At 39.2% G+C, this 14,452-nt stretch overlaps 1 protein-coding gene across 3 annotated transcripts in view; it reads left to right on the forward strand.

Annotated features, from left to right (window-relative positions):
* Window positions 1–14,452, forward strand: part of NRBP2 (nuclear receptor binding protein 2) — a 345,299-nt gene that overhangs the window by 306,611 nt on the left and 24,236 nt on the right. The window contains exon 16 of one of the 3 annotated variants that reach the window (XM_085604602.1): window positions 1,735–3,124. The exons of the other annotated variants lie outside the window; for them this stretch is intronic. Within the exon in view, the coding sequence (XP_085460728.1) occupies window positions 1,735–1,809 (75 nt within the window). The 3' untranslated portion in view covers window positions 1,810–3,124. Of the gene's footprint in view, window positions 1–1,734; window positions 3,125–14,452 lie in introns of those variants that run through there. 3 annotated transcript variants of the gene reach the window in all.

The following is a 14,452-nucleotide window of genomic DNA, read 5'->3' on the forward strand; positions in this document are numbered from 1 at the left end:
AAATGCGGTGTTATCAACTAGCGCTACAATAACAGTTCTTGGCAAAAATCAGAAAAATATATTCTCAGTATTCAATAGGAGTGCTGTGGCCGGAATGATGAACACTTAAACCTCCACTCTTTCAGTGGGGTACTTTACTGGTTTAAAAGAGTCTTGGTGTGAGTTCAGAAAACCACCGGGCTCACTTTGACGCGTTTCACAAAAAGTGGCACTGATCAGATATTCACTTTGTAATTGTCCGTGTCCCCGCTCATTAAGCAAAAAGTGTCTTTATTTCCAATCAGTTTAATTTTTACGTCTAGGCCATGCACTAGTCTTGGAAAAACAAATCGCTGTGTAATCGACCGATCAATTCCACTTTTCAACTTCGCGCTGTAAAGCTAGCTCTACTCTTTAACCACTCATTTGCACCGTTTAAATCGGTGTACTCATGCTCTCCGGTGGCGTCTCTGTAGAAGTGCGCTTTCACAGTAGGTTCCCCATAATTAAGTAATGTGTCTGGAAAAGCCCTGTTAAATTTATCGGGCCACCCCCTCCATTTAACTAGATACTATCTTTGCTTCCCGCGATCCTTCTTCACCAATACTTTTTCACTACGGTACACTCAACCTTGATCCTGTTCTATTTTTTGTAGCTCTTCCTTGTAACAACATCCTTTGACCTCCTCTCCCGCGTAGTCTTAACACCTGAGTGTGTGGAAATCTTGTCTATCACATGCGCTGGTCTGGCGAGACATTTTGTGAGGGCTCCAAAAAGTGCTACCAGGCCAGCCTAAACCTACAGTGCATGTGCGCGGGCGTGTGCGTCGCGCTTTACCGCGATTACTTTCACTTTCGCGCCGCACGGCCGCTTTGATGTGCTCCGTGAGGCTACAATAGATTGCAGCAGTTAAAACAAGCATTGGCATAGCCAATAGGTCTCGCTTTTGGGACCTTATAAGTGTTTAGTTATGCAACTGTTGCATGGCTAAACACTTATAAGGTCCCAAGGGCGAGACCTATTGGCTATGCCAATGCTTGTCCAATATGCTTTTTGAAACAGGGCTGTTGTTGAACACGGACCCATACAGGGTTCTCCAAATTTTCAACTCATTTTGAGGGGTCACTTCTACACGTGCCGTCTTAATGAATCTATGATAGCTGCAGATGTAACTTTCAATAAAATCTGTAAGCGATCTATATAACGAAATGTGTTGTAAGCTGTAAAATACCGCTAAATGAGCTTTGAGAGTTCTGTTGAATCCGGAGTAAGTTGCTCTGTATAAATGTTTCTTTAGACGCTCGCAGTAGGATATAATTATATGCGTTTAAAGTGGTTTGTGAACCGAGGCTGCATTTATGAAGGTTTCTTGAATGTAGATCCCGGCCACAAGATATTTAGGCCACAGAGTGTTAGTTACGTTTGACATTTGTAATATGTAGACGTTTCAGTTAGAATCCTGTGATCGCTTAATGAATGTCATGTATTAGCATGTCCGTTCCTGCACACGTTACAGTGCGTAAATCTTTCAGACAGTTTACAGCCAGTTTAATGTTGACACCATATTACATTGACTAGCTTGTGTAATGTATCATTCGAATGTGTAAGTTGCATCATTGTTTTGTTAGTTTTGTATGTTCAGATTTGTGCTCTCTTACAGATGTTTTTCTATAGATATATGTTTATAAAGTACACTATATGTATCATTGATTAAGGTGTGCAGTGAACTCAATGGTCCTGTTTCATTTTTTATAGACCCCTGAAGAAGGGTCAGATTTGATTGACCCGAAATGCATTGGGTGGATGTTTAACTTTGAAAACAAGGAATGAATTGCTTCAGAAGAAGATGATTATGTATGCAACATTTGGTTGATTCATGAAATGATGAAATTCAATGAATGGAGAATATGCTTTCAAAATCAATAAATTGAAATACGTGAAGAAACCTCGGTGTTTCATTGAATACAGTGCGCACTTGTTCAGTGGGAAGTTGACCCTCCCCACAATATCCTTCATATTTAAAGACACAGGCGGACTCCGTGCGACACAGGCTGCGCCAACACGATTATTTGAACTTTATGATTATAGTTTGAGTGCACAGGGATAACATTGTTTTGCATTTTGGAACCCCAGTCCTCTTCATCCCTGACTGCACCACATTGTAACCATGCAATTGGACGACATTGCTTTACTCACCACTAATAAGGCTGAAACCTTAGGCTTTACACCGGAAGCCGCTTTAGAAATATATGATTTGATTCAGGAGACCAGAAAATTCACTCCACAAAAAACTACCACAGCACAGTTGTTAAGACAATTTGAATACATGAGCAAGAAGGAAATCAATCAGAGGATGCACGCCACCACGTTAATTCATTACCATAAAAACAAGAGAATACCAAGGGGCCTCAGAATAGCCCTAAAGCCAATGCTTTGTAAAAATAGTAAAAAATGTGTTTAAAGATGGTACCAGATTTTAAACAAATGCTCGATAGATCTAATTTTGCTGATTGTTGAAGAACTATCTAGAGTATTAATTGAGTTGGAAGAGGAGATTAAAACTCTACAAACAGAAATCAATAAAAGTCCAGATTTGAAAAAAACCTTGGAAGTCATCAACTCTAAACTTGAAAAGTATGCTAAAGAAGTCAATGAGCGAAAAGTACGAAAGTATCGAAGAGATACATTAGATTATAAGCTTGAAGAAGTGTTTTCTTGGGCGGAAACCTACAACCAAAAGAAATGGCAACCACAACAACAGACGCAAAAGACAGCAACATCTTCATCCCAAGAAAGCATTGTATCTGATTCTGATATTTCTGCATCAAGAGGTCCAATAAGTAAAACCACTATACCAATTGCTAAACCATCCACAAGTAGTACTACTCAACAATCTGCTTTTTTAGACATCAGTCCAGCAGCAAATGCTCCACCAGTAGCAGAAGGATTACAAGAAGGGGTCAAAGAAACCAATCAAAACATTGCAGAAAGGACCAGGAGCCAGGTGTCGAAAGTGAATTAATAATAAATATTTCATCTAAAGCACTCACTAAAGCAGAAACCAATTTGTTGAACAAAGGCATTACATTTGTCCCCACTTATCATTCTAATTTGGCGGAGACTGATATAGCTCTATTTAAATTTTTCAGGTCCCTGAAATTAAAATTTTTCTTCAAGGACACACAAGAACAGCAACAAGCAGAAACATGGGATGAAGACTTCAGACCTAAAAGTACCTTTTGCGCGCCATTTACACATAAGACGATTGAAGCTTTCGAAAGGTCGGTGTTGGCAGACGTTCAACAGATTGCGTTTACTAAACCAAAGAAAACCAATTTGTCTTCTAAAGAATGGAATACACTGAAAAACTTAAGCTTAGACAAACGGCTAACTTTTCAGAAGGCGGATAAAGGAGGTGCTTTAATAGTCATGGACACAGAATTCTATATAATGAGCGTTAATAATCACGTTGCTAATCAAGATATCTACCTTTCATTGGAATCTGATCCAACCTTGGAATACCAAAATTTTTTGCAGAAGATCGTCGAGCATGCGTTTGAAATGCAGTGGATCAGTGAAAGAACTAAACAATTTTTCGACACCAAATATCCCAGAAGGCCGCAACTATACATGCTGCCGAAAATACATAAAGATGCAACCAACCCTCCATTTATACCCATAGTCTCGGCCTGTGGGTCTATCTCTGAACCGATTGGGAAATTTGTTGATAAATTTTTGCAGCCCATCATGCAAAAAAGTGCTACTTACATAAAGGATACCACATCATTCTTGAACTTACTCAAGACGATGGAACTTGAAAAGGACGAGACATATTTACTATGTACAATAAACGTTATGGCACTGTATACATCCATACCCCACAACGAGGGGTTAGAAGCGCTAGAATGGAGCCTGTTAAGAAGTGATTTGGAAGAAACTCAAAAACTTTTCATCATGGAGCTAATGCAATTTGCATTATACTGCAGCTATTTCGAATGGCAAGGAAAATTTTACAATCAATCCAGCGGAACATCTATGGGTTTCGGGGGGGCTCCCTCGTATGCCAATATTTACATGAGTAAATTCGAGACTGACCACATCCTTGAGAATCCCATTTGGACTGAAGGAATAGTAATGTATAAAAGGTACATTGATGACCTATTTCTAATTTGGAAAGGGACTCGTCAAGAACTGGAAAACAACATCTCCATCATAAACACTCATAATGATCGAATAAAATTCACGCATTCTATTGATGAGAAATCAATTGCATTCCTAGATGTAAAAGTAAAGTTAGAGCAGAACCAAATCAGCACTAAGTCCACATCAAAAAGACAGATAAAAATTCCAGTTTATTATTTCGGAGTTTTCACTCAGAGCCCCTCAAAAAACACTTACCTACTTCACAGTACATTAGAATGAAACGCATCACATCCAATAACGAAGATTTGCAAGTAACTCTACAAGAGCAAACTGTTAAATATCGACAAAGACGTTATCTAGAAAGCGTTTTAGAAACATCCTTGGGAAAAGTGGCAACTCAATCACGAGATGATTTACTACAAGAACGAACACAAATCCAAGAGAAAAAAACTGTATGTGTTCTGAAATATTCCACAGAGTCATCCAAGATCAAAAGAGCAATAAATAGACATTGGAGAATAATACAAATGGAACCAGATTTGAAAGATTTGTATGATGATAAGATAACATTCACATTTCAACGCTCCAAAAACTTGAAGGAAATATTGAATACACCTAAGAAAACAATCATGAAATGGCGTGGAATGCTTCAATGCCAAAACTGCACACATTGCAGTAATGTTATTCTTGGAAATAAATGTACTCACCCTACAAAAGGTCATCAAATAGATTTAAACCATACTTTCACTTGTGATACGGCCAATTGCATTTATGCCATCAAATGCCCATGTGGCAAAATATATGTGGGTCAAACTGAGCGGAAAGTGAAAATCCGCATCACGGAACACAAAAGCAATATTAGACTGAAGAATCCTAAATCAACCGTAGCTTGTCACTGGATTGAAGCTCGACATCAAATAGCTCAATTACGCTTCACGGTATTAGAGACGATTGCACAACGCCGAGACCAGGATCTTATGAAACAAAGGTTAAGAGCTGAAAACTTTTGGATCAGAAAATTGAACTGTTCCCATCCTATTGGGTTAAATGATCGTATTGAGTACTCATGCTTTCTATAATATTTTCTATTGACACAGCATTTGCTGAAGGAATCCCCTGGGCCTTACATTACCAGTACTTTTTATTGATGTATTCTGATTAATATCATTTTGTTCTCATTTAATTTGATCATTTTTGCTTTTGCGTATAAGGTTCCATGTGCGTTTTTTAAGTTTGCATATTTATGAGTATAAAACATTTGGTGCTCTGCGCATTATATCAGGTAATTGCAGATGGGTTCAGTGACACGCCTAGCTTTATTTCATCAAACATCGCAAAGTTCAATTTTGAACTTTATTAGTCAGGTAGTGTTCACATTAACGCGTTCATTGTTGTGTAGCCGCCTCCTCCCCGATCACGTGGGACTGACGTTTTAGAGCGATGTAGTATGATTGGTTTTTCCCGCTAATACGTCATCGTACTTAATTTATTACTGTGAAGCCACATTTACTCTTATCATGTGGTGTTGACCACAACGCATTATGATTGGTCCAATGTGTCTACCACGTGACAACTAACGTTTGCCCTTTAAATCATCATTGAATTGGCGCGTAAATTGAATTCTTTAGGCAGAGGGTAGATTAATGGTAACAGAGACCCGTTGGTCCGGAGTAAGTTGCTCTGTATAAATGTTTCTTTAGACGCTCGTAGTAGGATATAATTATATGCGTTTAAAGTGGTTTGTGAACCGAGGCTGCATTTATAAAGGTTTCTTGAATGTAGATCCCTGCCACAAGATATTTAGGCCTCAGAGTGTTAGTTACGTTTGACATTTGTAATATGTAGACGTTTCAGTTAGAATCCTGTGATCGCTTAATGAATGTCATGTATTAGCATGTTCGTTCCTGCACACGTTACAGCGCGTACATTTTTCAGACAGCTTACTGCCAGTTTAATGTTGACCCCATATTACATTGACTAGCTTGTGTAATGTATCATTCGAATGTGTAAGTTGCATCATTGTTTTGTTAGTTTTGTATGTTCAGATTTGTGCTCTCTTACAGATGTTTTTCTATAGATATATGTTTATAAAGTACACTATATGTATCATTGATTAAGGTGTGCAGTGAACTCAATGGTCCTGTTTCATTTTTTATAGACCCCTGACGAAGGGTCAGATTTGATTGACCCGAAATGCATTGGGTGGATGTTTAACTTTGAAAACAAGGAATGAATTGCTTCAGAAGAAGATGATTATGTATGCAACATTTGGTTGATTCATGAAATGATGAAATTCAATGAATGGAGAATATGCTTTCAAAATCAACACATTTAAATGCGTGAAGAAACCTTGGTGTTTCATTGAATACAGTGCGCACTTGTTCAGTGGGAAGTTGACACTCCCCACAATATCCTTCATATTTAAAGACACGGGCGGACTCCGTGCGACACAGGCTGCGCCAACACGATTTTTTGAACTTTATGATTATAGTTTGAGTGCGCAGGGATAACATTGTTTTGCATTTCACAGTAGGTTCCCCATAATTAAGTAATGTGTCTGGATAAGCCCTGTTAAATTTATCGGGCCACCTCCTCCATTTAACTAGATACTATCTTTTCTTCCCGCGATCCTTCTTCACCAATACTTTTTCACTACGGTACACTCAACCTTGATCCTGTTCTATTTTTTGTAGCTCTTCCTTGTAACAACATCCTTTGACCTTCTCTCCCGCGTAGTCTTAACACCGGAGTGTGTGGAAATCTTGTCTATCACACAAATCTGATCTGTAAAGGTCTGCTCGTACCCCTTTTGAAATCCTGCCTTGCATCTAAATCTCCTAACATGATCACCCTTTTTGAATATGCTTTTTGAAACAGGGCTGTTGTTGAACACGGACCCATACAGGGTTCTCCAAATTTTCAACTCATTTTGAGAGGTCACTTCTACACGTGCCGTCTTAATGAATCTATGATAGCCGCAAATGTAACTTTCAATAAAATCTGTAAGCGATCTATATAACTAAATGTGTTGTAAGCTGTAAAATACCGCTAAATGAGCTTCGAGAGTTCTGTTGAATCCGGAGTTAGTTGCTCTGTATAAATGTTTCTTTAGACGCTCGCAGTAGGATATAATTATATGCGTTTAAAGTGGTTTGTGAACCGAGGCTGCATTTATGAAGGTTTCTTGAATGTAGATCCCTGCCACAAGATATTTAGGCCACAGAGTGTTAGTTACGTTTGACATTTGTAATATGTAGACGTTTCAGTTAGAATCCTGTGATCGCTTAATGAATGTCATGTATTAGCATGTTCGTTCCTGCACACGTTACAGCACGTAAATCTTTCAGACAGTTTACAGCCAGTTTAATGTTGACGCCATATTACATTGACTAGCTTGTGTAATGTATCATTCGAATGTGTAAGTTGCATCATTGTTTTGTTAGTTTTGTATGTTCAGATTTGTGCTCTCTTACAGATGTTTTTCTATAGATATATGTTTATAAAGTACACTATATGTATCATTGATTAAGGTGTGCAGTGAACTCAATGGTCCTGTTTCATTTTTTATAGACCCCTGAAGAAGGGTCAGATTTGATTGACCCGAAATGCATTGGGTGGATGTTTAACTTTGAAAACAAGGAATGAATTGCTTCAGAAGAAGATGATTATGTATGCAACATTTGGTTGATTCATGAAATGATGAAATTCAATGAATGGAGAATATGCTTTCAAAATCAATAAATTGAAATACGTGAAGAAACCTTGGTGTTTCATTGAATACAGTGCGCACTTGTTCAGTGGGAAGTTGACCCTCCCCACAATATCCTTCATATTTAAAGACATGGGCGGACTCCGTGCGACACAGGCTGCGCCAACACGATTTTTTGAACTTTAGGATTATAGTTTGAGTGCACAGGGATAACATTGTTTTGCATTTCACAGTAGGTTCCCCATAATTAAGTAATGTGTCTGGATAAGCCCTGTTAAATTTATCGGGCTACCCCCTCCATTTAACTAGATACTATCTTTGCTTCCCGCGATCCTTCTTCACCAATACTTTTTCACTACGGTACACTCAACCTTGATCCTGTTCTATTTTTTGTAGCTCTTTCTTGTAACCACATCCTTTGACCTCCTCTCCCGCGTAGTCTTAACACCTGAGTGTGTGGAAATCTTGTCTATCACACAAATCTGATCTGTAAAGGTCTGCTCGTACCCCTTTTGAAATCCTGCCTTGCATCTAAATCTCCTAACATGATCGCCCTTTTTGAATATGCTTTTTGAAACAGGGTTGTTGTTGAACACGGACCCATACAGGGTTCTCCAAATTTTCAACTCATTTTGAGGGGTCACTTCTACACGTGCCGTCTTAATGAATCTATGATAGCTGCAGATGTAACTTTCAATAAAATCTGTAAGCGATCTATATAACGAAATGTGTTGTAAGCTGTAAAATACCGCTAAATGAGCTTCGAGAGTTCTGTTGAATCTTTGTACAACCGCTGCCTTAACTTCATTGTTCATGACAAAATGTTTTACCCCATACTGGTTCTGCAGAGCTTTTAGCGTATTGTTTTCAAACTCTTTTCCTCTATCCTTTTAGGTATTCTTCCACTGCTGAAAATGTAATCAAATGCTTTTGTGACTGTCCCTTATTTTTCCTTCAAGCCGACTGCAAATGCGTATTTTGACAGCCAATCTATCACCGTTAATGTATATTTTACACCATCATTATCCGCAGCATGTGCACGGACATCTAGAAGGTCTACTTGCCATTTATGATTTAATCCTCTGAATAAAACATGAAGTCTTTGAAACCGCTTTCTAGAACCGTTATGCAATGTGTAGGCCTCTTTGCCTGATAACCAGTCCCGTAAATGTGTTATTTTTATGTCGTCGTGGATTTTGCTCTCCTTGTACAAAGGGTCTACACCGCCAAAAACTTCCAACCTTCAAGGGATTGTAATAAGCTCTTTTGAAAAGCTTCTGCATCGTAGCGCTTCTTGAATTAAAAACCCACGGCACCCCACCCGGCGCCGCTTCTTTTTTAATTCACTTTTTATTTATTATTTTCTTTATCAAATAAACAGGACGAGGAGACTGTTTATGATACATTACAAAATTATTCAATAAACCTGAAACTCGGAGTGATATAGGAATGTACAAGGATATAATTGATAATGATAACCAAAACAATACTATTTAACACACCACTCTAAAAAATTCATGACTCAGAAGCTCTACGTTGATTTTACTTGCTGTAAACAGAACGAGTCTTCTCACATCTTCCCTACTTCCACTAAAGAAGTCTCGACAGAACAAATTGGTGCAAAATGTCTGCATCATATACTTGTTGACGCTGTCTTCAACCACATCGTCGGTGTCCAAGAAGATTTTGCTCTTTTCAACTTTGTTAAAGCCTTTCGGTTTCTGCCTCAGCTCTTTTTCAATCTCGTCAGATATCTCACATCGCTTGTTACTGCATAGCGTGGTCGGGTGAAACACTAGTTTGGGGGTGAGGCATCTCTGCGCTGGTCAGAAAGTGAAAAGCGTCCGAGTCATTTAATGCCCGGACGAACCCCAATCTCCACCAAGTGGTGAGAAGTACTTTCCAGAAACAGTAAAAACACACATGTATAATAGTAGCATCCACTAACATCGGCATGTTTTTATTTACTATGCATTAATATATTACATGTTCCTTGGTTTTAAACTCCTACAAAAGATACCTGATCTTAAAATACCTTCTATTATTTTCCTCCTTAGATGTTGTTTCATTATGGAAATGTATGTCCTCATCACCCTGCTTTCCACATTCTCTGACTGGGTCTGTACTCTTTTAATATACTTATAATATAAAAAAATTCACAATCATCTTAAAACATTCAGAGAGTACAAACATTTCATTCACGCTATAGACCAAACCCACCACTTCCATAATTTTATACGGGTCAAGCTTGTAACAGAGTTTTTGTATCAACCTTTCTTGATAATCACAATTCATTGTGAGACCGTCGTGATTCACCTACTTGGGTCGTCAATTTTACAACTTTCGCAATCGTCGTACCGCCCCGCCTTTAAGCACAATTTTATGATCACCACTATCACAGTCTCAAGTGTGCGGTACTGATCGACCCGCCAATTTTCCGTGCAAAAAAGTTGTGCAACTGCATCTAAGTGCTTGCAGCTGCAGTTTTTAGGCGTTATGGAAAAAAATTTGTGTCCTGAGCAGCAAAGACATAAAAAAATTTGCACCGGGTATGTAACTTCCATAGTTGTGCTAGCGGCTTTGTGGCCCGGGGTTCCTCTTCCTCTCTTTTGCTGATAAAAAGAAAAAATATTTTTTTTTTTATACCTCAAACTTCCTCATAACTACCCTCCTTATCACTCACTTAAATTACCCTGAAGTTTGCTGAAAAAGTATGACTTGTACTTACATTTTGCATTCCGGCTTAACATCTTTCTTCTTGAGCTCCCAGTGACTTCTCAGGGTCGTTTACAGATTTCTCTGGCTCTGTGTTGCGTAGGTCAATGGCCTCGTCATCTTCACTCGACTCTGGTCTCTCTCTGCCAACTGTAGCATCTTTGGTGTTTTGCATCAGTTTAGTGACGTCCTCTGTCGACTCTTCAGCGGCGACGGTCTCGGGCTTTTTGTTCAGCAGAGCCACAGAAGCCTCTGCTGCGCTATTCTCAGATGGTGTTGGTGCGCGATTCTGCTCATTAGCGTCGAATTCTGCATTGGCGTTTGCCGCATTTTTTGGCTCTTCATTCAAAATTTTGGTTCTAGTTTCTCCTTGGGGCCCACTTCTACGCTACTGCAAAACATTCTCAAAGTTGTCTTAAAGCCGGAGTTTTCTACATCAGAAAAGCCAGAATTTCTTAACCCTATGGTCTGTGGCCTGTTTACTTTTATCCTCTGCATGCCCATGGTACGTTTGTAGACTTGTATTTCACCCTACTTCCACTTGTTTGCAACCCGCCCGCATGCCATTTTATACGCTTTTGATTTCACTACAGCATAATTTCATAAGCCTTGATTCAAAATCCTACCTTATCATTTTATACATTCTTGATTTCATAACAGTATCATGTGATAAGCCTTGATTCGAAATCCTAGCTTAACATTTTGTACACTTTTGATTTCATTACAGCATATAATATGAGCCTTGATTCACAAATTATCAATACCCTATAAAACATTGAAAGACGCCAATCTTATCAAAACATTATGAGGACTGATTAAAAACAGATTTGAACCGATTCCAATATTGCCCGCGGACCGAAGGGATGTGGCCACCTGTCATAGATACATGGTGATAAGTAGTATACACCCTATACTACTGATGCGAGCCGATATCGTGTGTCACACGGTGGCACCGTGTGAGTTGGCAGCTATGAGAAAGCGTTGGTATTTGAACATTCAAACTAATGTGGAAATGGCTTTATGTTCTAGCGAGACTATTAAAACAAATTTGGCACAACCAGCCAGTGCACAGCACAAAGCCCAGAAGAGATTGGATGAAACTTCCTAACTTTGAATGTGTTTAGGAATGGGGCCATGGTGTTCACTGAGCAATTTCACAAGCCTAGCAAAGAATTCTGATGTAGTAATAATATTGACAACATTCTCAGTAACAGGAGTCTGCAAAGTTGAAAAGGCTTTCCTTCGTAAGTTTGTGATGAATTCTTGTTGCATCATCACAGCCTTCGTGAAAATTCTAAACTTCAAATCGCAAGAAAATAATTCTGTTAGTTCAGTTGGTTTTGTTGTAAGAAATCTGAGGAAAACCTTCCTGTGTTGTTGGAGACTTTTCCTACAAAAATATTTTTCAAGACAATCTTAATGGAAAAATAGATGTTTCCAAAACTTCCACCCGCCACCAAAGATTTGCAAAGTTTCAATAACTGCAATGTTAAGATGAAGTTTGTAAATTTTGTGAAACTTTGCAGTTGGACTTAGTATTTTATCAAGGCCAGTGGTTCTTAACCTTTTGACTTCTGTCCCCCCCCCCCCCCCCACCCCCTTAATCATTAGTGGAACCAGGAGTTCCACACTGAAGAATTATTGGAATCTTGGGGGGTCCATGGAGCATTTATCTGTAGCTGGGGACTCCAGACTAAGTATTTTCACTAATTTGAGCTCCAAATATTACATAAAAAATACATAAAGAAACGTTCAAAGTATGCAAATTGTGAAAATATTGCACTTCCCCCATGATTCAATCTGAGGATACAAACTTAATTTTTAGACTCCATTTTCCTTCAGATTAACAAAAGTTTTAAAATGCTCAATTTTAAATTTTTCTTCTTTATTTATATACACTTTAATAATCTGTTAATATTATGTGATTCTCTAAGCAGTTGCTAACACCCTGAGTAAGCTTCTTCGCAGACCCCACGGGTCCCTGGACCACAGGGTAAGTACCACTAGTCCAGAGACAAGACTGTATTCACATAATTCAACAACTCCTGGGAGCAAGGACCTAGACCAATGCCATGCCTCAGAACTTGGATCCAGACTTTTCTAGTAGTGGCCTAATGACTCCATGTACCCATAGGCTACTTGTGAATTCAGGGTGGACTGAGTCAATAGTGTGCCTTGGGATGTAAAGGCCGTCCATCAGCCTTATTACTAAGGAGGATCGTGAAGCCCAAATGAGTGAGAAGGTCTGCAGCCAGGCCATTAGGGAGAGGATTGAGCCACAAATTGAAATCCCCCAGTGCAATCACCTTAGTGGCGATAGTGGCCACAATGCCAATTCATTTGAGGATATAATGTACAAAGGTGTCATTAGCTGCGAGGGGACCGAAGAGCAAGGCTATACGAATGGAGGGGGTAGGACACGGAGACTACTGAAGGACTTCTTTTCCCTCTAGATATTTCCCATCCATCCCCTTACTGGAAACACTCAACTGGGTTTTGGTAACATGCATGATCCCACCTACTACATGCTGTTTTCTGTCTAAATTCGGTGTTTTATTGCCCTCAGAAATAGCAGCTGAGATATTAGGCCCTGATGCCTCATGTAAACATATTTCCCAGTTTAACTCCTTTCTAAACATACATAATGTTTCCTGATGTTTTGGGAGCGATCTTGCGTTGAGTAGGATAGCCCTGATCTAATGTTCAGGGACTTCACCCGCAGATGCACCTTTCATGTAGAAGGAGCAAGTGTGAGTCAAAGTGCCTCACCTGGTACTTCCAGGTTGCGGGAATACGGAGAATAGAGGAAAATTGTCTGAGAAATGTGCATGAATCGTTTCTGCGCTAATTTCTGACTCTTATTCCTCATTTGTAGGCCATGTTACAACCATTTATTCTCCAGCTTTGGAAGATGCTTTTGCTCCATTATTGGTTGCATCACTAATGATAGCCCCCTATATTCAGGCCCTTAATGATTTTAAGTGACCTGAACGCTTGTATTCTGTCGAACTGGACAGTTGGGTTTTGAAAGACCTATGATTCTATGAAATCTCATCTGAGTTATAGTTAGACCTGCTGCCAAATCAGAACTGTGGGGTTACTACCATTCCAGGAGTACAGTTTGCTCTATGCCAAAGGGAGGTCCAGGACTGGTCGCCCCTTCTTTATATATTTCATCTAGTAGAATTAAACTTTGTTTCAGCGGAGCGTTGAACCTGGTTAAGGACTATGATGGTAAAAACTATTGGTGAAAGTGACTTTTTAGGTCGAGCCTAGAACAGCGCAATGCACTGTTGCTCGACTTTTAGTAAAGGGGATCTCGAAAGTGCTACCCAGGCATTTGCTGGCTGGCTACAAGCTTACGTGCGCGTGCACGCGTGGCCATCTGCCTTTTCTTTGTTGTCATGGGTAATTAAGCGCCTCTCTCCGGGCACCCTTTCATGTCATCGCTCGTTACCTCTTCTTATATTGTTTTTGCCATTTATTTACTTCCCTACTGCTGAGTTTAATTTTTAACTTGTTTGCTTTTTTGTTGAATATCCTTTTCAGTATCTTAGTATTCGAAATTTGCATTGGGTTGGATGTATTGCATGGCTACTGCTGAGTTTAATTTTTAATTTGTTTAGTTTTTTGTTGAATATCCTTTTCAGTATCTTAGTATTCGAAATTTGCATTGGGCTGGATGTATTGCACGGTTTGTCTCCGTCTTTTTCGATTATAATATTTTTCAGCTATTGTCATTTGTTTCAAAGTAGTCCAGCAATTAGAAACCCGAATTGCTTTGTATCCTCTCACTGGAGTATTGACTCTCCCGTATCAATGCTTTACAATCAAACCCATCCTGTGGCCCCTTAGACGAACAAGAAGTGCATTAATCTACACCTTCTGCAAAACACCTATGCATCC

Source organism: Triturus cristatus, chromosome 5_1, assembly GCF_964204655.1.
Source record: "Triturus cristatus chromosome 5_1, aTriCri1.1, whole genome shotgun sequence".
Classification (NCBI taxonomy): Eukaryota; Metazoa; Chordata; class Amphibia; order Caudata; family Salamandridae; genus Triturus; species Triturus cristatus.